The 22260-nt window shown below is 41.5% G+C and overlaps 1 protein-coding gene across 7 annotated transcripts in view; it reads left to right on the top strand.

Moving 5' to 3' along the window:
- Positions 1-19286, top strand: part of FBXO38 (F-box protein 38) — a 54640-nt gene extending 35354 nt beyond the window's left edge. The window contains exons 13-22 of one of the 7 annotated variants that reach the window (XM_027605094.2): positions 2053-2169; positions 3580-3702; positions 5234-5968; positions 10965-11065; positions 11265-11367; positions 14221-14387; positions 15736-15881; positions 16510-16613; positions 17127-17240; positions 18686-19286. In XM_027605094.2, coding sequence (XP_027460895.1) covers positions 2053-2169; positions 3580-3702; positions 5234-5968; positions 10965-11065; positions 11265-11367; positions 14221-14387; positions 15736-15881; positions 16510-16613; positions 17127-17240; positions 18686-18864 — 1889 coding nt within the window. In that variant the 3' untranslated portion in view covers positions 18865-19286. Of the gene's footprint in view, positions 1-2052; positions 2170-3522; positions 3703-5230; positions 5969-10964; positions 11066-11264; positions 11368-14220; positions 14388-15735; positions 15882-16509; positions 16614-17126; positions 17241-18685 lie in introns of all 7 variants that reach the window. The other 6 variants (XM_027605093.2, XM_027605096.2, XM_027605092.2 and 3 more) reach the window with 6 other exon arrangements.
- The last annotated feature ends 2974 nt before the right edge of the window (positions 19287-22260 follow it).

The following is a 22260-nucleotide window of genomic DNA, read 5'->3' as shown; positions in this document are numbered from 1 at the left end:
ATATGAATGTACTTCGGTTTTAATGATTCCCCTCTGCATATGAGAAATAATTCTAAGCTTTTTAGCAAGACTTTCTAAGCTTTTCACAGTCTGGGGCCCAGGCTACCATTTTAGCCTTGTTTTCTCTTGCTCCCTCATCCCAATACAAACACTTGTTCTTTCTATCACTGGAATACTTACTCTCCTGGAAAATGTAGCATGCTTCCTGGTGTTTAGGAAATGTCCCCTTATATCAGTGAAAACTTCCCTGCCCAACAGGAAAATTAGTTGTTCCTTTTTGGTCCATATTCCCCTTGCACTTGGACTGCTGTAGCACTTAGCGAGTCTCTTCTGACCTAATTCTGCATATCTGACTTCTCTATTAGAATGTGTGCATTCTCTTTGAGAGCAGAGATTATAAATTTCCCATCTGCTCCTTGTCCCTGTACTGTAGCAGGCTCAGTTGACATCCTTGCAAATTGTACTACCCCTTTTAAGCCTCACTTCCCTCAGCTGCATAAAGGAGGCTAGTATTAATGTCCTTGTGAGCCTGCCATAAGAAATAAATAAGGTAATATATATAAAAACCTTTAGCCTAGAGCTTGGCATAGAGTATGTACATGATAATTCTCTTCATAACTGTTAAGAATTGAAGGAAAGAAGAAAATCGATTGGCTTTTATCATGAAAGATTTATAGGCAAGGTCAGGCCTCCTTTGGGCACTAAAATATAGAAAATTGAGGTCTAGAGCTGGGCAAGAATGTAAGATGGGAGACTATTCAATAACGGGGAGTGTGCTTTGGTGTATATTAAAGACCAAAGCAAATCTCCTTGTCCCCACAAAATCTCAAATTTTACTGTTGTATATTCCAGAGACATTTATCTGAATGGTGTCTTTCTGTTGTAATCCTGTTTTGCCTTGGTTTATTTGTTAACTGAATTTGCCTTGTCTATGTAAGTAGATTCTTCAGTTCTTTCAGGAACAGGATCTTGTTTTCTCTTTTGGTGGTTTATTCATTTCATCCAAATGGTTGGTTGGTTGGTTGGTTGACTTCCCAGCAGTAGTCCTTGAGCACCCCTAGGCAGTGAGGATATAGTGATGAACAGGCTAGACACAGTCTCTGCGGCCCTCTAGGTCCTGGCCAAACTATAAATGGAAGGGTAGTATGATTATTGCCCTGACTCAAGACTGAGATCAGGCACACAAGCTTAGGTTGTAAGAGGGTACTAGATTGACTGCCTTGCATACTGATTTGAGGGACTTGAATTTAATCTTGTAAAAAGCTGGCAAAGCTAGGAATTGTTTTATTTAGGGTCCTCTTGGAAAAATGACCATTTTATCTTAAGAAGATAGAGTAAGTTAATTGAAGCTTATTGGTCTGAAATTGCTCACTGTGCTCATCTTCTGGAAAGATATAAATAAAATCACACGTTCCCATTCACTGATAGGCACTAATAACGGTCACGAATTCTTTGATGTAGAATATTTGAGGGAGAGTAAAATGTTAAAAATGCGCTTAGTGTATTTGTTCGTAATCCTTGTCCTGTGTTAGCTAAAAATGATACCATAGCCTCCAGAGAGTAGGAGAGGAAATGTGCAGTTTGAGCTTGCCTGCCCAGTGCATCCTGGTGTAGCTGGCAGATACTACAAGACTAATTGCTTGTAAAATGATCGTGAGGTCTTTCCAGTAGCTGGCCCTCACTATTGTCTGGCAGATCACTTAGAGGGAGGCACACAGTTGCCTCACAGAGCCATGCCTGCTGACATCTTCAGGAATGAACATGGTGCTTTCTTCTCTCTGCTGCATGCCGTTCTCCCTGCTTTCATCTTATGGTGATGGACTGGCTCCACCGAGTGCTGTTTTGCCGTTGTGATTTCCTCTCCCGTGGAATGATTGGGCACTTCCTGTTCTCGTCTGTCTAATGAAGCACTGTTATAGGCTGTTCTTCCAGCGTGGGCCTAATAATCACAGGGCTGCTCGTTTCTCAGGGGTGCCACAGATTTGTCGCCCATTGTGGTTTTTTTTAAGACCTCTCTTGGTTTCACTTTGACTGTGTTTATTTCTGTTGAAGCATTGAACGAGATGGAAGACATGGTGCCAGAAGACGGGGAGGTGGCCGCGAGTGGACAGGAGACGGCAGCTCGCAGTCAGGCAGTTATCCCTGTGGATGTTGACGAGGAACAAGCAGGTAATCATGTGACTTCCACATTCGTGGTTCTGAAAACTTGGGCCCCACTCTAGTGAAGAAAGTAAAACACTAAGTGATTATTCTTTAACATTACAGTTAATGATGTGTTATATGCTATTTATTATTGACACCCGAATTTTGTTGATGTTCTCCTTGCACATATACATATCTTACTAAGGTTTGTTTTTTGTTTTTTCTAACTGCGGCAGCAACTCCTTTCTCTATATTGGTGTTCACACGTGTGTGTGTGTGTGTGTGTGTGTGTGTGTGTGTGTGTGTGTGGAAAGAAAGCACTCAGATTGTTGATGGAGAAGATGAATGACCCGATTACATAGTTTGCTTGTCATCTTCCTTCATTTTGGTGGGGAGGAGCAGGAGTGGACAAGTTGGCCTGGTTCAGTTAACAGACCAAGACCTCGTCTCTGTTTGCCCCTGGGTGACTTACAGCAGGCTGTACAGAGTCAGAAGGCCCTTAAAGATTACCTGATACAGCCCTATGTTTGACAGATGGGGAAACTAAGTCTTTCAGAATGAGTTTGAATAATTTGCCTAAGACCATTCAGCCAGTCTTACAGGGACGGCGCTGAGATTAGAACCCAAGTTTTCTTACTCCTGATCTGTTGGAATGTTAATTTGTCTTTGAATTGAAAATATCTTTTAACTATCCTTGTTTTAAGTGTCTTACAGATGCAGTCACTTATTCAACAAATATTTATTGAGTATTACTCTGTGCCAGGCATTGTACAATGTGACAGGAACAAGACAGGCAAGGTTCCTTGGAGCTTACAGTTTATCGGTGGAGTGAACTTCAGTCATTTGTCAGAGAGACTTGGGTCATAAGACTAAACATTTACAAGGTGTACAGCCAAGCAGAGAAGACACTTTTTACACATACATAAATACTCAAATAACCAAACTGTAACATGCATCTAGCCTTTCAAGAACGTATCTTGCTACATCTAATGAGAAAGACAATAACTCAATTAAAGAACGCGGAGAGCTCACTACTCCTATAGGTGCCTGAGGTTCATCTTCACTTGCTTTGTCTTCATCCATACATTTGCAAAATTGGGAAAGTAGGCTATTTTTTTAAGTGATTATTATGACTTGGTTATTTTTTCAATAACCAACTTTATTGTGACTTTTCAAATAGTGAAGGTCCTCAAGGGGGATGCCGTATGATCTTCTATTTTGATCTGCCTTTAGAAATGTGTATGTTCCGTTAACATGAGTGACAAGGGAGGCTACATAGAGCCAAAGCATCTCTGTGAGCCCAGATCCCTGTAAATAGTACTTGAAGAGAGAGCCTTTCTTGGCAAAAAGTAACTGTCAGGCGTGTGCTTTTTGTTTTAGGACCCAGTGGTCTTCAGCGTGTAGTAAAACCAACCCCAATTACTGTTCATGATTCAGAGAGTGATGATGAGGAAGACAGTCTAGAACTCCAAGAAGTCTGGATTCCTAAGAATGGTGCTCGGCGTTACTCTGAACGCGAAGAAAAATCTGGAGAGTCAGTGCAGTCCAGGGAACTGTCAGGTGAGAGATAATGTCTTGCTGGGACCGGTTAGTGGGAGTCATTGTGAGAACTGACAGACACACTTGACCTTTATATAATGTGTCTCTACCACAACCTGTGGTGCAGTTAACATTTCCTTATGGAATGTGACAGGAGGCGAGAAAGGGCAGTAGCCCAAGGGAGAGGGGAATCAGGGTGGCATGCTCGAGGGCAAGTGTAGCACAACAAAAATACTGTGGAATCAGGGTTCAGGGAAGAGAAGACGTGAGGATTGTGACTTCCACAGTGGAGGCTTTAGGACCTTGCGACATCAGGGTATCAGGGATTAGCGAGGGGCCTGGGCTTCCTTCACGTGGGGGGATGACTCCCAAGGCGTCCAGAGCAGTGAGCAAACAACCACTCTGCCAGCTGATACTCTGTCCAGTTGTGCTCAGTCAACATTCGAGGCTAGTTTGTGCTTGAGGGAGTCCTGCAGTGTGTTCTTATAATCCCTGCCTCCCCTTACATCCAGTCAGCAGCCTCTACCATTTGTCTCACCAAGAAACTATAATTCTCTTAACCTTCAGTTCATTTCTTCTTCCTTGTCTTTCCTTCCCTTCTGTTTCTCAGAGCTACGTGCATACCACTTTGGGCAAAGGATGAGGTTTTTAAAAATTGTCCACTAATTTCCCTTGGGTACCCTACTCCTTAGTATGTTTGAGTGTTCAGTGTACATTTAACACCGGCCCTGAAATATATAATCACTTCTGTGTGTGGAAAGCTTATTAGTTCTTTAGACTTGGGATCATTTACTAACCAATGACTGATTACTCCATTCTTATTTTATTCCTTTTAAGAAATTCGGGTATTTTCACACTGTGGTTGAAAGGAGCTTTTTTTGAAACTAAAATTTAGGGAAAGGAGTGTGACCAGCTGACTAGCCTAATGTTTCCTAGGAAGTTCAGTTTCTGAATTTAGAAACTAGATCTGTCAGCCAGACAAAATCTTATTTCAGTATTCCTTTATATATTCATTGAGCCTTACTGTGCCCCAGGTACTGTTAGGTGCAGTGAGGGATGCAGAGATGAGTAAGTCATGATCCCTTTCTCTCTAGGGAACCTCTAGTCTGGTTGGAAGAGTCAGGCCAGAAATCTAGATAATAGTATCACAGGGCATATCCTACAGGGGCTTTGGGGTGGGGGCGCAGGAGAGATTGAGCAGAGGTGCAAGGCTAAAGAATTGGTGAGAACATAGATCCGGAGATAGTATGGCAGGGGATGTTCAGAGAAAAGTTTGGGCTAGCATGTAGTATGTACATGGAGGGGCCGAGAACAGAAAGCTAGTTCGGAACTAGATGGTGGTGGGCCGCGGAGGCTGAGCCGAGGAGAATAAACCAGGTAGGCGCTAGAGACCATAGAGACTTTTTGAGCAGCTGAGTGATGTGGTCACCATTGTACTTTAGGAAAATTAGTGTACATTGTTTCCTGTTCCAAATTTACTCTTGCCTTTTGTCCAGAATTTGTACTGAAATCTTTTCTTTTCCTCGGGCCATTCTTCTTTTTCTATAAGCAGTAAGTGGAAAAGGCAAGACTCCACTTCGAAAGAGGTACAACTCCCATCAGATGGGCCAGTCGAAGCAGTTTCCCCTCGAGGAAAGCAGCTGTGAGAAAGGCTGTCAGGTCACCAGTGAGCAGATCAAAGCCGATATGAAAGCAGCTAGGGATATTCCTGAAAAGAAAAAAAACAAGGATGTTTATCCCAGCTGCAGCAGCGCCACCGCCAGCACAGTGGGAACCTCCAGCTCACACAGCACTGCTTCTCAAAGCCCCGACTTTGTAAGGACGGTGAACAGCGGCGGCTCTTCCGAGCCTAGCCCTTCAGAAGTGGATGTGTCCAGGCAGTGTGTCTGCTCCCCCGGTGGGTCAGAGGACTCTGAGGCCATGGAGGAGGGTGATGCAGAGAGTTCTGTCTGCCCCAGATGCTGCTGTCACAGGCCCCAGGAATCCCAAAGGAGAACTAGCAGGTGTTCTGATGAGGAACGTCCTTCAACCAGCCGAGCCTGTGTTGTGAATGGCCCGGATGGTACGAGATCCGCCTTTTCCTTTAGGACTCTGCCACAAGGGGGGTCTTCAGGCCCAGCACATGATGAGAGGACTAATGGGAGTGGCTCTGGGGCTACAGGTGAGGACAGGAGGGGGAGCTCCCAGCCTGAGAGCTGTGACGTGCAGTCTCATGAAGACTACCCTCGGAGGCCCCTAACAAGGGCCAGGAGCAGACTCTCCCATGTACCGCTGGTATCTGAGTCAGGTATGACAATGCTGCCAGGACTAGCAACTGCAGGGTAGGCCTTGGCAGGGGCATGAGCTCGTTCCAGAAGTCTTCTTCCATAAAGCCAGTTTGGCAGATGGAATTCTGTGTTGGGGTTCTGTGATCATACAGAGTTTGAACTAATTTTCAGCAGTGGTGCGGGTGGGGGGAAGGCATGTGAAAGATCTTGTAAAACCTCCAACCCAGGAAAACTCAAATAGTTCAGCCTCTGAGAGAAATAATAACTGTGTATATTGACCCTAAATACGATACTGATTCTGATGTCTAAGTCCCAGTGTAACTCTGCTCCCATCCCATACTTAGGGAAGTTGCAACTCTTAGTGAAGCTTTAAACCTTAGCCAAAAGGTAAGGACCTGAAGTTGCTGGGGCTGGGGAATATATCATATGGGTATACCCCTCTTTCTGCCTCTGCACTACTTAGTAATTCTTTCTGAAATCTAGTTTTGCTTCCAGTTAGGTTTGCCAGGAGATAAGCAGGTAAGTAGGTAGTTGAGCTGAGAATTACTTTTGGTGAAGATACACTCAAAACATGTATCTGTATATAATTTCATTGATAACATCTATAATGTGTATGCCAAGGCATTGGATTGGATGGGGTAAGCACGTTTCTCAATCATAGTTCTGTTTCTATTTCTGACCTTATTTTTAAGTAATCTCACCTGCCTTTATTGAATAGCTATCAATGAATGATATATTTTAATTTTCTCCAGGTCTCCCTTAATTTGAAAATCTTAAAATTAGCTCCAGGATGTAGAGTTAGTGCTTTTTTTTATATACTAAATAGAGCCAGTCAAACCACGTGGAGCTAAACTAACAAAAATAAGCTTTCATAAAATAAATGAGACCTTAATTATGTGCTAATCATAGTAGCTTAAACTCATAATAAAATATGAGTTTTATTTAAACATTTCATTATGCTTTACAAACACTAGTTCTGCCATATGATGAAAAATACATTTCCCTTGAATTTTAAATGTTTTATCATATCTTTTTTTTTCTTATACGTAGCGCAAAATTCACCATTTTAACCATTTTGAAGTGTACATTTCATTGGCATTAAGTACGTTCATGCTGTCGTGCAACCATTACCACCATCCATCTGAACGTTTTCATCCTCCCAAGCGGAAACTGTGTGCCCATTACACAGGAACTCCCCGTGACGACGCCTTTTGTTGCATGGTTTTTCATGTTTGTCAAGCCAGATCTACTTGTTTACCTTTATGATTTATTTTTCTCCTTGCTGCTGTGGAAGTATGCGTGCTTCAGCTCTTTGGTCGTATCTTCTCATTCTTTTATTCATTTGCTTATCTTAGCTCTTTATTTTAATCTGTGGGAATGAACTTAATTTTTTTATTCCAAATTGTCACTGCGTTATTTCAGTGCTGTTTGTTGGCATCCCATTCTCATGTCATTATTTTGAAATGCTTTTTTATTGTGTACCTTAGGTGAACTTAGTTTTGTCTCTGGGCACTCGGTCCCGTCCTGGCCTTCCGTCCTCTTTATTCTTCTTCAGAATTTCCTCGGCTAGTCACGCATTTCTCGCTTATTTGTATAGTTTTTTATAATAATTTTTGTCAAGCTTCAAAAAATCTTGGGATTTTTTTGGAGTTCCATTACATTGATCTACTGAAAAGACAATTGTCATTTTTACAATATGGAGTCTTCCTATTAGGGACTGTTTTGTCTCCCATTTTGTCTTTTGTCTCTTGGTAAACATTTCAGTTGTTACTGTTTTTGGGTGTGGGGGGGTTGTTTTTAATATCAGTACTTCATTTTAACCCTAGGGGACTTTGACTTTGTTGCTGTCTCATGTCCTGCTACCCTGTTTACCATTTCCTTCTGACTTGTTTCAGGTCTAGCATTTTTCTTAGGTTAAAAAATTCTCTAGAAGTTAAAAAAAATCTCATTTTTAATTTTTTAGGTAAATTATGTCTGTTATCTTGTAATTTTTTTCAGTTTGAGAAGATTTCTAATGTGTATGTAGCGAATTGTACAGTAGGTAAATGATTACCTCATATTTTTTCAACAATACAAATGTCCATTTACTTTCAGTAACAGCTTTTCTGGAGAGATGTCAAAGTGCTGATTTTAGTATTACCTGGATCTCTTTTGGAAAGAACAAGTTATTTGAGTGGCTTTCAACTTGCTATTTTTGATCTAGCATGTTTTTGATATCTCTTGGCCATTCTGCTCTTCAGAGTTTTAAGGAGAAAAATCCAAACTCTAATAAAGGAACAAAACTTGATTGAGTGTTATGGATTTTTTAAAAATCACTTGTGCAAAGAAAATGTTTTGAGTTTTAATTTGGTTTTCGACTTATGGCCTTAATGTTGTGTTAAAACCCTGTTAGACGCTAACATAGTTATCTTGTGAATTCTGATTTGGGGAATAAATACCTGTAAGTTGTTGTTTGTATCCTCATTGTATACTTTATAAAATAAATATCACAAAACTAACTAACTGGATTATCAAAGAATAGCATTTAAAATTAATATGGTATGGTTCTCATTGATACTAACCTCTTTCCCTGACACCCCAAGACTGAATTGGTTTGTTTTCTGTGTTTCTGTAGCATCTTCTACACCAATGTTAACTATACTGTGTTGTAATTCCGTGTTTTACTGTCTGTCTTTCCAATAGACTGAGCTCCATGAGGGCAGGGACAGTGTCTGCTTGTTTGCCATTTTATTCCCAGCTTCTAGCACAATGTGTTACATGGTATGGGGCTCAGTGAATAATTGTGAACTTAAATAAGTGGTAGGAACCAACATATGAGGTATGTTGATGCTGGTGGATGTATGAAATCTCTAAGAATTGTCCCTAAACAAAGAGGGAGGCATGAGGAAAAAACACAATGAATTCTTTTTTTCTTTTACATTGGGAAGCCTTTGTTTTTAATGCTTATCTACATGTAAAGTGTTTTATAATTTCTCTTAGAAAATATGAACTGCCAGTTTGGGTACTCTGCAGAGCAGGAAATTTAACTTTGAACCCCACGTTCTGATCAGTTAAGGGACTGAGCATTGCAGGAAGGTGAAAAGTTTGAAAATCAGATCAGAAAAAGAGAATGCTAACCGAAGATTCAAATCTCAACACTGTCATAAAGGAATGGAGGCAGACCCGTTTTTTGTTAGTTCATTTTCATTTTTCGGGTACTGGGAGACAAACCAGTTCCTATTATTATTGGTTGTAACAGGTGTGTGAATTTTATGTCATGTGAAATGTGCTGCCTTTAGCAGATTCCTCGTCAGTAAAGATAATTTAGATTTTGCATGAAGTTCCTTCAGGAGTACTATGGAAGACAGGCCTTCAGTGGGTTGGCTAGATCAATAGTTCTCATCTTTTCCGGAACCCCAGGGTTTTGGTTGGGTTCAGGGTCTTTAGAGGAAGTTTGATGGGTAGAACTCTTAGGCTCCCTTTTAGCTTTCAACCAGAGTAGCTGCTTCCAGTCGGTTTGCATAGTAAGATTTCATAAAGTTTTCAGATGGTAGAGGAAAGGTTCTGATATGTAAAAAAAAAAAAAAAAGCACTTGGATTAGATCTCTAGAGTTTCCATCTAACCCAAGCCTTTGGGAATTTGCTATATTTGTACCTTGTTTCCCTATCTTTCTTTCTAATCCTCGTTTGAAGTTACAGAATTACCAGGTAGGATGTTTGTAATCTAGTGGTGGTCTCTGAAGGCAGCGTGGTGAGATTTAGTTCATGAAGATCAGCCTTACTGCATTCAGTAAATGCTCTGCTACAGAATGCTTGTCAAAAACTGAGGACAGTGATTTTTTAGTGTCTTATTTTGTGTATGTGTTTGTTAAAGTTTTAGAGAGGACTTCAGACGTTGCCTTTAAAATGAAATCAACATAGTATTTGCTCTTCTATAATTAAACTGCCAGGTTTTAGAACAGCACTAGTAAATGAGTTAGGGCCTTACTAACCAGGATCTGGCCAGACAAAGACTGCAGGTTTTCTAGCGTAGTGGCTGGTGCCAGATTGCCTTGCGTTGCCTCCTCATTCCACCACTTACACCGTGGCAAGCTGTTCTCTCGTCCCATGTCTGTGTCCTCATACATAAAACGGGAGAATAATCTCTCACAGAGGGCTATGTTAAGGATTAAATTAGTTATTGCAAGTAAAACCCTTAGAAAAGTGCCTGACGTACAGTAAGCGCTCAGTAAATATTTGCTACCATTGTTGCTCCATTTCCGTATCTAATGCACTCCTTCATTCAGTGAATGTTGAGTGCCAGTTCGTTCAGTAAATGTTCATTTGAGATCACTGCTAGTGGCTGACATTGACACAAAGGTGAAATAAGGCAGTTTTGTTGCCCTCAGGGAACTTTTAGTTTAAGTGGAGAAACAAGTATGCAGGGAATTACAGAACCACTTACAAGGTTTGGGGACCCAGGTAATTTGTTAGAGCAGGTGGTATTTGAGCCGGACTTTTCAGGAATGGGTAGAATTTTCAAAAAGTGAGTTCAGGAAAGGTTCGAGGCAGAGGGAGTTAGAAGGATTTTGGCTTCAGGTGCTCTGGCGGTGGCAAATGACTAGGACATGGTTTGGAATAAAATTGAGAATGGGTATCAGGCCTTGAAACATATTTGCTAAGCAGTAGTTAATAATTTAAAGTTGTTCAGCAGGAAAGTGGTGAGTTTAATCCACCAATAGTATTTAGGATGGGTTGGTAACTGGAGATAGGAATGTTAAGTAGATTTTTGATATGGCCAAGGTATGAGAAGGGAAATCCTATTTGTTGTTGACCGGCTTGAGATAATGGAGGGTGATCTTGTTTTGGAATAGTCAGTTGGAAATAGCTGTCGTATATTATTGAGATATAATCTGACGATACTCTATTGGGAACCAAGTCGTAGATTTGAGAATTGTCTTGATAGCGTTATATGCAATATGCAGTTGAATGTGTACTTTTGATCAACAGAAAGAAAGCTAAAGCTAAAATTTGGATTTTCCTCTTGCCTTTCTCTAGAAGTTGCCAAAACAAAGCCACGTCATGCCATGAAGCGGAAGCGGACAGCAGATAAGTCCACCAGTACCAGTGATCCTGTGATAGAGGATGACCATGTGCAGGTGAAGGAAAAAAACCCCACTTAACGTTCAGTTCAGCCAAGTTCCTGAATAATGACTAAAGTTTCCATCTTTATAATTTTTTTGCCCTAAAAGAAGAAATTGGTAACAGCTGCTTCTTAACTTGTGCCAGTGAAAACATTTAAGCTTTAAAAAAAAAGTCTGCAGAAAGACACATCTTTTAAAATTTTTCTCCTTGTAGGTCCTGGTATTAAAATCCAAAAATCTTGTTGGAGTCACTATGACCAACTGTGGAATCACAGATCTCGTGTTAAAGGACTGTCCCAAGATGATGTTCATCCATGGTATGTAATTAGGCCTGTGTCATACAAAAGCATCACAGATGAGCTTAAAGAATTAAAGACTCATAAATACTACAATAACATTTCTTTATTTTTTTCAGTGGAATCATTACATTGGATTATTTCTAATTCTGTCCTTGTTCTGTAGTTCTCGAGCAGTTCCTCCAGAGTATTTGTGAGGGAGCACATGCAGAGACTTCATCTTTTAAAACAGCCTCTCCTTTGCTTTCCTCCAAACGACAATTGCTGCTTGCTCTGACAGAGTAGAATCACCACATGAGTGGGCTCTCGAGTCAGATAGATCTCAGCTTGAATCCTGTCTCTACCGTTTGCCACGCTATGTGATGTTGTTCGTGTTTTTGTGGGGAGTGGGGACTGCCTTATGTGCTTAACGGCTCTAGATTTGATTGACATCGTCGCTCAGAACTTCAGTTCCTGGCACATTATCCTCACTCAAAATTATGTTTTTGATACCTATCCATGTAGAATTATGAAGCTATGACAAGTATTTTTTGCCTTGGACAAGTTATATAGTCTCTGTTCATTTTTTTTCAATTTGTAAAGTGTACATAATTATGCCTACCCTATAAACACATATTTGTGAAGATTAAATACAATAAGTGCAATGTGTGTGTCTACGTAGGAATGTACACATATACATAGTGGAGGGTCTGACCTCTAACTACAAGCTTACCTAATGTTAGTTTGTATTATATTTGTACTGCAGTTTTAGGGGCTTTCCTTTCTTTGCACTTCTGTGTTACTACTAGTAAGCAAAGCAAAGAAGTCCTTACCAGTTGGTCGTACACTAGGAGAATCCCAGAAAGAAGAGATAAAACTAAGATTTAAACACTACCTCTCTCCTGAATCTTAGAAAACTCTAGACCCTATGTTCACCCTTAACAGGTGATACTTTAGTCCATTCCAGTCAACAGAGTCTTAAAATATCTACTAAATGACCATCTCCTGTTGGACTTTCCTCCTAAAACAGAATCAGGGGGCCCTTCAGAAGCCCAGAGGTCTTAAAAGCGGGGGAGCCCGGCCCGGCAGGCAGCACTGTCCTTGCTCTCCTCTCTGAGGGGGTCCAAGACTCTGCCTCACAACCTTTGAGCTGCTTTGACTTCCTGTTCTTTTCTCTGTTCATCTCTTGGAGAATCTCTTTTTCACCTCTGCTCTTAACTCTGAGGATTCATTCTCCCCATATCTTCTCTAAACCTAGTGATGGATCACATGGCCTCAGGCCCTGCCTTTTGTTTGCCCTTAAACCAAATTGTTCAGCTCAGCTTATCATGAGACCAGGGATCCTAGATAAGTAGCTCCGTCCCTAGACACCTGCTGACTGAGTTAATGGTGGGCGAGATGGCTGATTGAGGTCCGAACTGACCTCAGCCTGGTCTGGTTTTACAATGCAGAGCCATTGACCCTGTATCGCCATGGGGTCCTCTCTCTTTTCCTCCTTTCCTGTCGCCTGCCCTGCTTCCCCTTCCTCCTGCCAGGTCACAGAAGGAGAAAATGAGTCAGAAAGGCAGAGACTTGCTTAGCCCTCCAACATCAAGTTAGTTACAGGGCCGGATTGCTCAGGAAGGTGATGACATTGTGTCAAGGATGTTATAGAAGATGTCTTTATGAAATGTTGACGAGATCAAGCATATCAGCCTTATGGTTTTATCATATCTTCCATCGGATTCTCTCTTTGAGTTGGACCAGGTTGAAATCTATAGTAAAAATTGGATCAGAATTAACTTTGAGGTTTAAAAAAAATTGGGTTAAAAAAAAAAAAAAGGAAGGGGATATTTTTCTGAAGTTAGCATACTATTGCAGTTAAATACATTTATTATATAGCAACTGTTTTTCTCTATAACCTCACACTTATATGTTAAACAGAGAGCATATTTAATCATGTTTCAGGCCAGCATTTTCAATAGAACTCTCTGCAGTGATGGGAGTGTTCTGTATTTACACTGTTGGATGTGGTAACCACTGACCACGTGTGACTGTTGAACACTTGAACTGTGGCTAATGCCTGAGGAACCTAAATTGTGAATTTTAAGACATTTTAGTTAATAGAAATTTAAAAAGCTACAGGTGGCTAGCAGCTACCACTTTGGACTATACAGCTTCAGACCAAAGTATCCAAATATTTTGGTCTTTTAAGGTTTTGCTTTTATGCTTATGGTAGGAGTTAAAAATCAACTCTGCTCATTTCCTATGGGTGAATATATGATGGTATTTGTAAATTATTCTAGGTTTATTTGAATAAAATTGTATAATTTAAAGGTTACCATCATTCTTTTCAATAAATATTTTCTAAACAGTTGCTATGTTTAGGGAAGTTATTCTCTGGAACATGGACTCTTTGCCAGTAAAATCTTAGATAGGAAAAAGTACCTTGACATTCCTTCAGCATGAGGGTGACCATCTTCTTGTGAACAGGACAGAATGACTTTTTTTTTTTTTTTTTTTAATTTTATGTATTTATTTGAGAGAGCATGCACATGAGCATAAGCAGGTGGGGCAGAAGGAGAGAGAATCCCAAGCAGACTCCATACTGGGTGGAGAGCCTGATGTGGGGCTCAGTCTCACAACCCTGAGATCACAACGGGAACTGAAACCAGGAGTCAGACGCTTAACTGATTGAGCCACTCAGGTGCCCTGTGACGTTTTCAAATCATTTTGGTAACTGTTAGTTGTACTTTATGACAGTACTTGACCTAGGTTAGAGATGTTCACCTCTTCAGTATTTGTTGCTAATATAAGTTGGCCCAGTCTTCCAAACATGATTCCAGATGGGCTATACATTGCAGTATTATTTTGTATAAAGTATTTGTAGAGCTTACCATTGTTTTCGTTTTGTAGCTACCAGGTGCAGGGTACTGAAACATTTAAAAGTGGAAAATGCACCAATTGTGAATCGATTTGACTATGCACAGTGCAAGAAACTGAATATGGATCAAGTACTAGATCAGATACTAAGGATGCCTCCTGAGAGAAACCGTATCATATATCTCCGCCCCATGCAGCAGGTAATGAGCTCGCTCTGCTCTTTTCTGAGGAATAGTGCAGTGATTTTTTTTTAGTCTTCTACCTTTCTGGACTCTGAATTTATTCATTTGCTCAACCTGTGGTAATGAGTCTTTAGATTCTACAACACTTCTTTAGGTCTTTTAGGTAGTTAGACTGCCTTGCCAGTCTTTGTCATTAATGCTTCTCTGCTTGATTTTTGTGGGTTTTTAGCAAGCTATATGATGAAGGCAGTTGTTAAAATTTAAGTTTTTATACTCAGTAAAAGTTGCCTATGCTTAGGAGCACAGACTCTGGTTTCAGACAGCCTGATTCAAGTTCTCGTTCACTGACCAGGAACAGATAGATTACTTAGCTTCTTTGTCTTATTTCTTCATCTGTAAAATTAGAAGAAAATCCTACACTTAGGATAGTTAAATTAATGTGAAGTATCGCAACAGTTTCTGTCATGTAGCACATAGTCCTGTGATAGCTGCTATTATCATTAGTAGGAAACTTTTTATCGTATCTACATAAGAAGTTGAATATTGGCTGAACCTATTATGGTCATCATTTCACAATATATGTGAATTAGACTATCATGCTCTGTACCTTAAACTTACACAGTGATGTATGTTGATTACTTCTCAGTGAAACTGGGGGTGGGGGAAAGAGCAAACATCGTATGTAAGACTCTGTGCTTGGTGCCAAAATAAAGTTTAAAGGAGATAGTAAATAATTGTTGCAGTCAGTGTTTAAGCCTGGCCCGAAAAGATTCATTTCTACAAACAAATCATTTGTTGTCTGTAATTTTCTGGGGTTGAAGAATACAAAGGGCATTATCCTTCTCTCAAGAAGTTTGCCTTTCCAGTAGGAGGGAGGACATGTACGCCACTAAGATGGTGAGGTAGGGTTGCCTAAGTCAAGAGGGGGAGGGGGCACCAAGTGAACAAAGGCTACACGGGGGCAAGGGAATGTGTTCTTTAGGATTGGCAGTAGGCCAGTTTGAATAGGGTGTATAGAAAACTACACACCCGCGGCTCTATAATGCAGGCAGTACTTAAACCTGTGGAGGACATACTCAGAAATGGATCCCCGGGGTCAGTCACCTGCATCACGATTCCCTGCTTTAGTGGTTGTGTCTGTAACAGTGACATGTAGATCAGCAAGCTTGCTGAGAAGAATTTTACCAAGCGCCACTCCCAGCATGGCAAGCTGTGTTTGGGACTGAATGTGACTATTTGATTTTCAAATCCGCCAAAGATTTTAAAACTGAGGTCCCAAAGAAAGATTGTTCATACTCTAAAAGAGAGAGATTTTCAAGGTGTTCTCTTCCTTGGTCCAAAGCCCTGTCTATGATGTCTTCCCCAGGTGGACACACTGACCCTAGAGCAGAAGCTGTTTAGTGGTCCCTACCCCTATCACATCTGCATTATCCATGAATTCAGTAACCCTCCCAACGTCCGGAACAAGGTGCGCATCCGCAGCTGGATGGATACTATCGCAAACATCAATCAGTAAGTAGTCTGTGGCCCCTGAAGGTCTTTTCAGTCCTTTCCTGTGGCAAGGGGTCCCAGAAATGAATCCTAATTGTTCTTTGAAATGATTTTGTCTGAGCTTTTCAGGCACTGAAACATATGACATATAACATGTAAAAAAACGGAGGGAAATGAGTACTTAAAACTAAAAGTATGCATATATATTTGTAACTTTATGTCTAAACTTAGAGAAAAATTGCAGGAACAGACCATACACGTACATTGACTTCATTCCTTTAGCCCCAGTGCATGGAAAAGCTATGAAATTAAAGATCTTAAAACTGTTAATGTTTTACATCATCAGAAAGTTGGATTTTTCTATGCATTTATTATATAAATGTTTTATTTAGCACCTTATACACACAAGACATTTGATTAGAGTGGCTTTCTTTCTTTTCCCAATAGGACTTTGAAGATAGTGAGGAAAGTAATTTTGACTTGACTAGATACATGTCGTCTAGTTTTCTACTTCTGTCAGCTATTTAATATTTTGTTTGAGACGTTCATTAGAATCTAGGCCCCATACAACTTTGACAGGTCCTTTCTACCCCACACCCCAACATTGTTTCCAGTTTTGTAACCTTTATTTTTTTCTTGTTGCCTCCAGAGAACTCATTAAATATGAATTCTTCCCTGAAGCCACACGAAGTGAAGATGATTTAAAGAAATACCCCAAGTACCCCTGGGGTAGAGAAATCTATACTTTAGAAGGTGAGCATTGACCAATGGTTGGGCAGCTTCGTAGCTGCTCGCTAACTAGATGGAGAGACAGGCCATAGGGAGGGTAGGAATCTGGAGCCTTAGTTCTTCAAGGTAATGGGTGTTTTGAGTCTCTGCAGGTAGCAGGGACCACATGAATACTGCTCTCCCTCTGTGAGTCTTTACCATCCCCAAAATAATCTGAAGCAGTGTTGAAACACAAAAAGTACAAGAAAATTGAAACCTGCTACAGTTTGGGAGTCGGAAGAAACTTTAGGGCACCTGTCTCAACCTCTTTATTTAGAGAGAGGGAGAAACTGAGGCTTCCTGAAATCAAAGGGTGACCAAGATCACATGACCTAGTAGAGGCAGAGCTAGAGTTAGAGCCCACCCCTCCTGGTCCAGCACTTTTTTACCCATGATGGATGAAAGCACATTTTACATTCTGCTTACAAAATACTACAGTGTTTGGCCCTGTTCTTACTTCCACACCAGCAGCACTATTAATGTGTCTTCTTATTTTAGGGGTTGTGGATGGAGCTCCGTATTCCATGATCTCTGACTTCCCTTGGTTGAGATCATTACGGGCTGCAGAACCCAACAGCTTCGCCAGATACGATTTTGAAGATGATGAAGAAAGTAATTATGGCCTGATTTGTATTCCCTGGTTTGAGTATATCCTATGTGTTAGATACTTAATATTTTGTTTGAGTTAAAAACAGTGTATGTGGCCTTTAAATTGCTTCTCATATAAATGTGAGGGGGTTTTTTTTGTTTTATTTTAAATTTTTTAAAAATGTTAAATTTTGTTGACATATAGTGTATTATTAGTTTCAGCTGTAGAGTTCAGTGATTCATTCATCGGTTGCGTCTAACACCCAGTGCTCACTCATCACGTGCCCTCCTTCATGCCCGTCACCCAGTTAGCCCATCCCCCCACCCACCTCCCCTCCAGCAACCCTCAGTTTGTTTCCTAGAGTTAAGAGTCTCTTATGGTTTGTCTCCCTGTCTGATTTCATCTTATTTTTCCCTCACTTGCCCTATGATCCTGTTTCGTTTCTTAAATTCCACATATGAGTGAAATCATATAATTGTCTTTCTCTAACTTATTTCATTTAGCATAATACCTTCTAGTTCCATCCACGTCATTGCAAATGGTAGTAATTCATTTTTTTGATGACTGAGTAATATTCCGTTATATATAAGTACCACATCTTCTTTATCCATTCATCTGTCAAAAAAAACCCAAAAAACAAAAATGGAGCTACCCTACGACCCAGTAATTGCACTAATAGGTATTTACCCAAAGGATACAAGCATAGTGACCCGATGGAGTATCTGCACCCCAATTTTATAGCAGCAGTGTCCACAGCAGCCAAACTGTGGAAAGAGCTCAGATGCTCATATAAATGTTTTGATTTGCTTTTTGTTGCTGTTTGCCCCCCCCACCCCATCCCCCGCAAACAGCAGCTCTCAATTTGTACAAAAAGTTGACTTACTGTGGATATATAAAAGTTGGTGGGCAGGAGTCCTTGAGACAGATTTTTCTACCTAGATGTTTTTATTACCTAAATGCTTGTAATTTTCTTACTCTCTAAGAGTTTGTCAGCTATATTGTTTTGAAATTGTTCCATTTACGTGAATGATTGTTCTCCTTATGAACCGCTTCTCTTTGGATACCATCGAGGAACTTACAATTCAGGTGTAGATATTTGGGGAGAAACTTGAAGGAGCTTTTGAATAGAGTTCTTCTGAGTGTTAGCACACTTGAACATCCATTCGTAGGAAGTTTTAAAAGCATACTTTATGAAGAAACCGACTTGGAAAACCACACGTACGTGTATATACGACTTACCTGTCTGGTGTGTTGTCACGTTGGGCCTTTAATCATGTGTGCTCGCCGAGGCCCCAGACGTGGGCAGTAGCATGGCACGTGTAACGTGGGGGCCCAGTCCAGGAGCTACGCCTAGTTCAGTGGCATCACATTACAGGACATAGGCTTTTCTCATGCACCAGCTTCACCAGTGACCTCCAAATGATTCTCATAATCCTACATGTTTCCCCTTTACTTTCTGATTTCCAAGGCACCATCTATGCTCCTCGAAGGAAAGGGCAGCTGTCTGCAGACATCTGTATGGAAACAATAGGAGAAGAAATCTCCGAGATGCGTCAGATGAAGAAAGGTGTGTTTCAGCGAGTAGTGGCCATTTTTATCCACTACTGTGATGTCAATGGGGAGCCGGTTGAAGATGACTACATTTGATTGGTCCCTCCTACTTCCCAGATATGCTGGCGGAAGCTGCTGGGCCTGCCTAGCTGCCAGCGAGTGCCACAGGGATTCAGGGCATTCAGTTTGGAGGCCCTGGCACGTTTTGGTATATAGGAAATGTATAAGGAACATTGAAGTTGTATACAAAGATTTGTACATAGAGGAAATATACAAAGACAATTCCCGAGTACCACCTTTATATCATATGTTTATACAGTTTAATTTAAGAATTCATTTTAATGAAGGCAGATAATTGGAAAGAGTTCATTTTGTTCATTTTTCTTGACTTAGTTCATAAAGTGTCACTTTTTGGCTGAGCCCCCATTTACTATATTCTTATTAATCATTGTCATCCCCTTAAATCTGTGCCTTTTTCTTCTCGAGCAAAGCTGTTTGAGTAAATCTGTTGAAGAGTCTTTGTGTCTTGTGTGCTTTTTTTGTGTTATTATTAATGAACCAACTAAACCCTATAGGAGGAAGCTTTATGTTTGTGTACAAAATGGTGGTTCTTTTTTCTCTTGGTATTATAGTTACCGTATTTCTTAAAATCAAATAAAAAGATTCATGAGTTTAAAAAAGAAAATTGAGTTTGAGAGGGACAATGGAAGTTTCCAAAGCATTTCGAGTTATTTATTTCCACATTCAGTTGTGTATATGCTTTATCTTGAATATAAAAATAAAAGTGTATTAAAAACTTTTTTCTTGCCTTGGGCCTGAGTCCCTGTTTTTAAAGAAGAGCAGCAAATACCGCACAGAAAAGGAACGTTTGGAGTTGTGTCTAAGTAAGACTCCAGTGTAAGCTGGTCTCTCTCCTCTTTTTTTCTAAAATCCTGTGGCTGCAAGGCGTTCAACCCGTAGAGCTATTATGTGACCGAACACTGGGGAGAGCGGAAGTTCCCGAAATACCTGGTCACCAGGAGATGGCCTTTCTCCTTTCTCGGAAGAGACATCACCCTGATAGGGCGGTGGCCTGTGCCTCATTATAGGGTCAGGGGTCAAGACAAAAACACCTTCTAGAGCAACACCTGTGCTTGAGGGCTAGCTTTAGCACTTGCTAGCTGAGTGACCTCATAAGTTGCTTAAACTAGAAGGTCTGTGGAAAAATTCTGTCAACCCTTTCCACGTGGAATATGTACTTACGGTCTCTGTGGGGTGTAAGGGCCCTTAGAGACTGCCTAGTCCAACCTTTTCATTAACGGGATTAATTGAAGTCCAGAGGGAAAATTCTCACTTACGGTCAAGAACTGGTCAAAGCTAGGTAGGACAAGAATTTAAGTGTCTGATTCCCACTGGGCTGCCTCGGTATCATTCACGTCCACAGGAATGCAAGGGCGCCAGCAAATTTTCCTAACACTGAAATAGTGTGAATGATCATCAGTGTCTTTTTTGATAAAGTTCTTTTTCAAGACAAAATTATTTCTATCACATTGGGAAGAATTGTAAGGTACCACGTTCAGTCATCTTTTTATTACCTTATTTTTAACTCGGCCAGTCTCCCTTTAAACTAAGAGTGTCTTGTACTTTCCAGTTTATAAAAGGCAGGAAACAAATTCTAAAACATTCTAGATATTTCCGAATAATACAACACCCCCCCCCATCCTTAGACTCAGGCTAAACCTGTTTGTTTTTTCTCCAATGTAACCATAACCAAATCGTCTAAACAATGCCGAGATGGGCCGCTAGAGGCCGCTGTTTTCTAACTTGGTGGTTTCTCTCTCCGGCTCATCTAACCCACTGTTAGAACAAGGACAGCAGGAAGCGCTAAAATCACTGCAAAGATGCTCAAGACTGGAACAACTGAAAACCAAAACCGTGAACTTGGAAGAAGGCTAGTGTAGTACGCATTTGGTCCGTGCGTGTGGAATGAATGGCTGCACAGCGATTGGCCTACAGCAGGGCTCGGCCCACTTGCCGGACCTCCGGACGGAAAATTCCTCCGGGCTCCACCACGGCAGCCACACAGGGGACGTCAACAAACGGGCGTGGCTGTGTTAGAGTAAAGCTTTATTTATGGACACAAATCGGAATTTCACATCATTTTCACACGTCACAAAATACCTTTCAATTTGTTTTCCAACCACTTTAAAAAGTAAAAACCATTCTTCCAGCCTGGATGGAGGACTTGGCCCCCAGGCCCTAGTGTGCTTGCCCACACTTGCCATAGAGAACGGAACTGTCCTGTTCGTGCACGCAATTGCATGTCACCAACTTGTGGTGCAGTGTCTGGCACACTTTTAAAAGGCCTTAAGAACTGTGTCGCGGACGGATGACTGAATTAATGTCAGTGTTAGATAGTCGTGGGAGATAATCGCGTCTGACCGTGCTGCCCAGCTGTGAGCCCGGACAATCTCTGGAGAGCACAGCTGGACACATAGCCGTGACGGTGACTGCCGGGTGACCTAGGGATGGCCACAGCCTCTACTCTGGGGGCCCCGTTTCCTCGGCTGTAAAATGGTAACAAGGAATAGTAGGCCCACCCCACAGGGCAGTTGTGAAGGCGCCATGAGAGCCTCCATAAACGGGAAAATGGGTCGCAAGGGGACAAAGTACTGCTTCCGCTGTGATTTCCTATATTAGGAAAGGGGTTTTTACTACTCCTTCCATAACCTCCTGTTCCTTGGACCATATTCCAGATGGTAGGAAGCAGATAACTGGTGAGGCCGTGAAGGAAGTAATGATACCATGAAAGCGTTTTTAAAAGTGTTTCCCAGGGAGCCTGGGTGGCTCAATGGGCTGAGTGGCCAACTCTTGATTTAAGCTCAGGTCATGATCTCAGGCTCATGAGATCGAGCCCCTGTGTTGGGCTCTACACTCAGCGGGGAGTCTGCTTGAGAGTCTCTCTGCCTCTCCCCCGCCCCCAACCCAACCTGTGCGCTCTCTCAAATAAATAGATCTTTTAAAAAAGAGTTTTACCAAGGGCTTTGCGTACATCCTCATACTAACACTTTAAAGTGTGTCTGATCATTCCGTCCCCTGCTTTCCTGTTGGGGAAATTAGGGCTGAGCAGGTTAACTATCTTGTCAAAGGCACGGACCTGGGAAGCGGCGGAAGCAGGATGCTGTCGGTCCGCCTGCAGAGCCTGTGTCCCTGGGGCAGAGCGCCCCGAGTGCCTCGAAGGGAGGCCGGCTGAGGCCCAGGTAGGGCGGGCCTTCTCCACAGGGCAGCTGCCCCATGAACGTGAGCCCACTCCAGCTGACCTTCATGTGATTAGCACAGTTTCAGAAAAAGAGAGGCTGCTGATTTTCAGATGCGGGCCTCACATGCCCCGCTCCGCCATGGGATGCAGCCAGACCAGAAGAGAAACAACACTGCAGGCTGGACAGCATCTGCTGTATGGTGTGGGCGCACTGCAACTAGAAAGAACAACGAGGAGTCCCACGTGTTGATGTA

Source organism: Zalophus californianus, chromosome 5 (assembly GCF_009762305.2).
Source record: "Zalophus californianus isolate mZalCal1 chromosome 5, mZalCal1.pri.v2, whole genome shotgun sequence".
NCBI classification, from domain to species: Eukaryota; Metazoa; Chordata; class Mammalia; order Carnivora; family Otariidae; genus Zalophus; species Zalophus californianus.
Note: the sequence above shows the minus strand (reverse complement) of the source record. Positions and strands in the feature narration are given on the sequence as shown.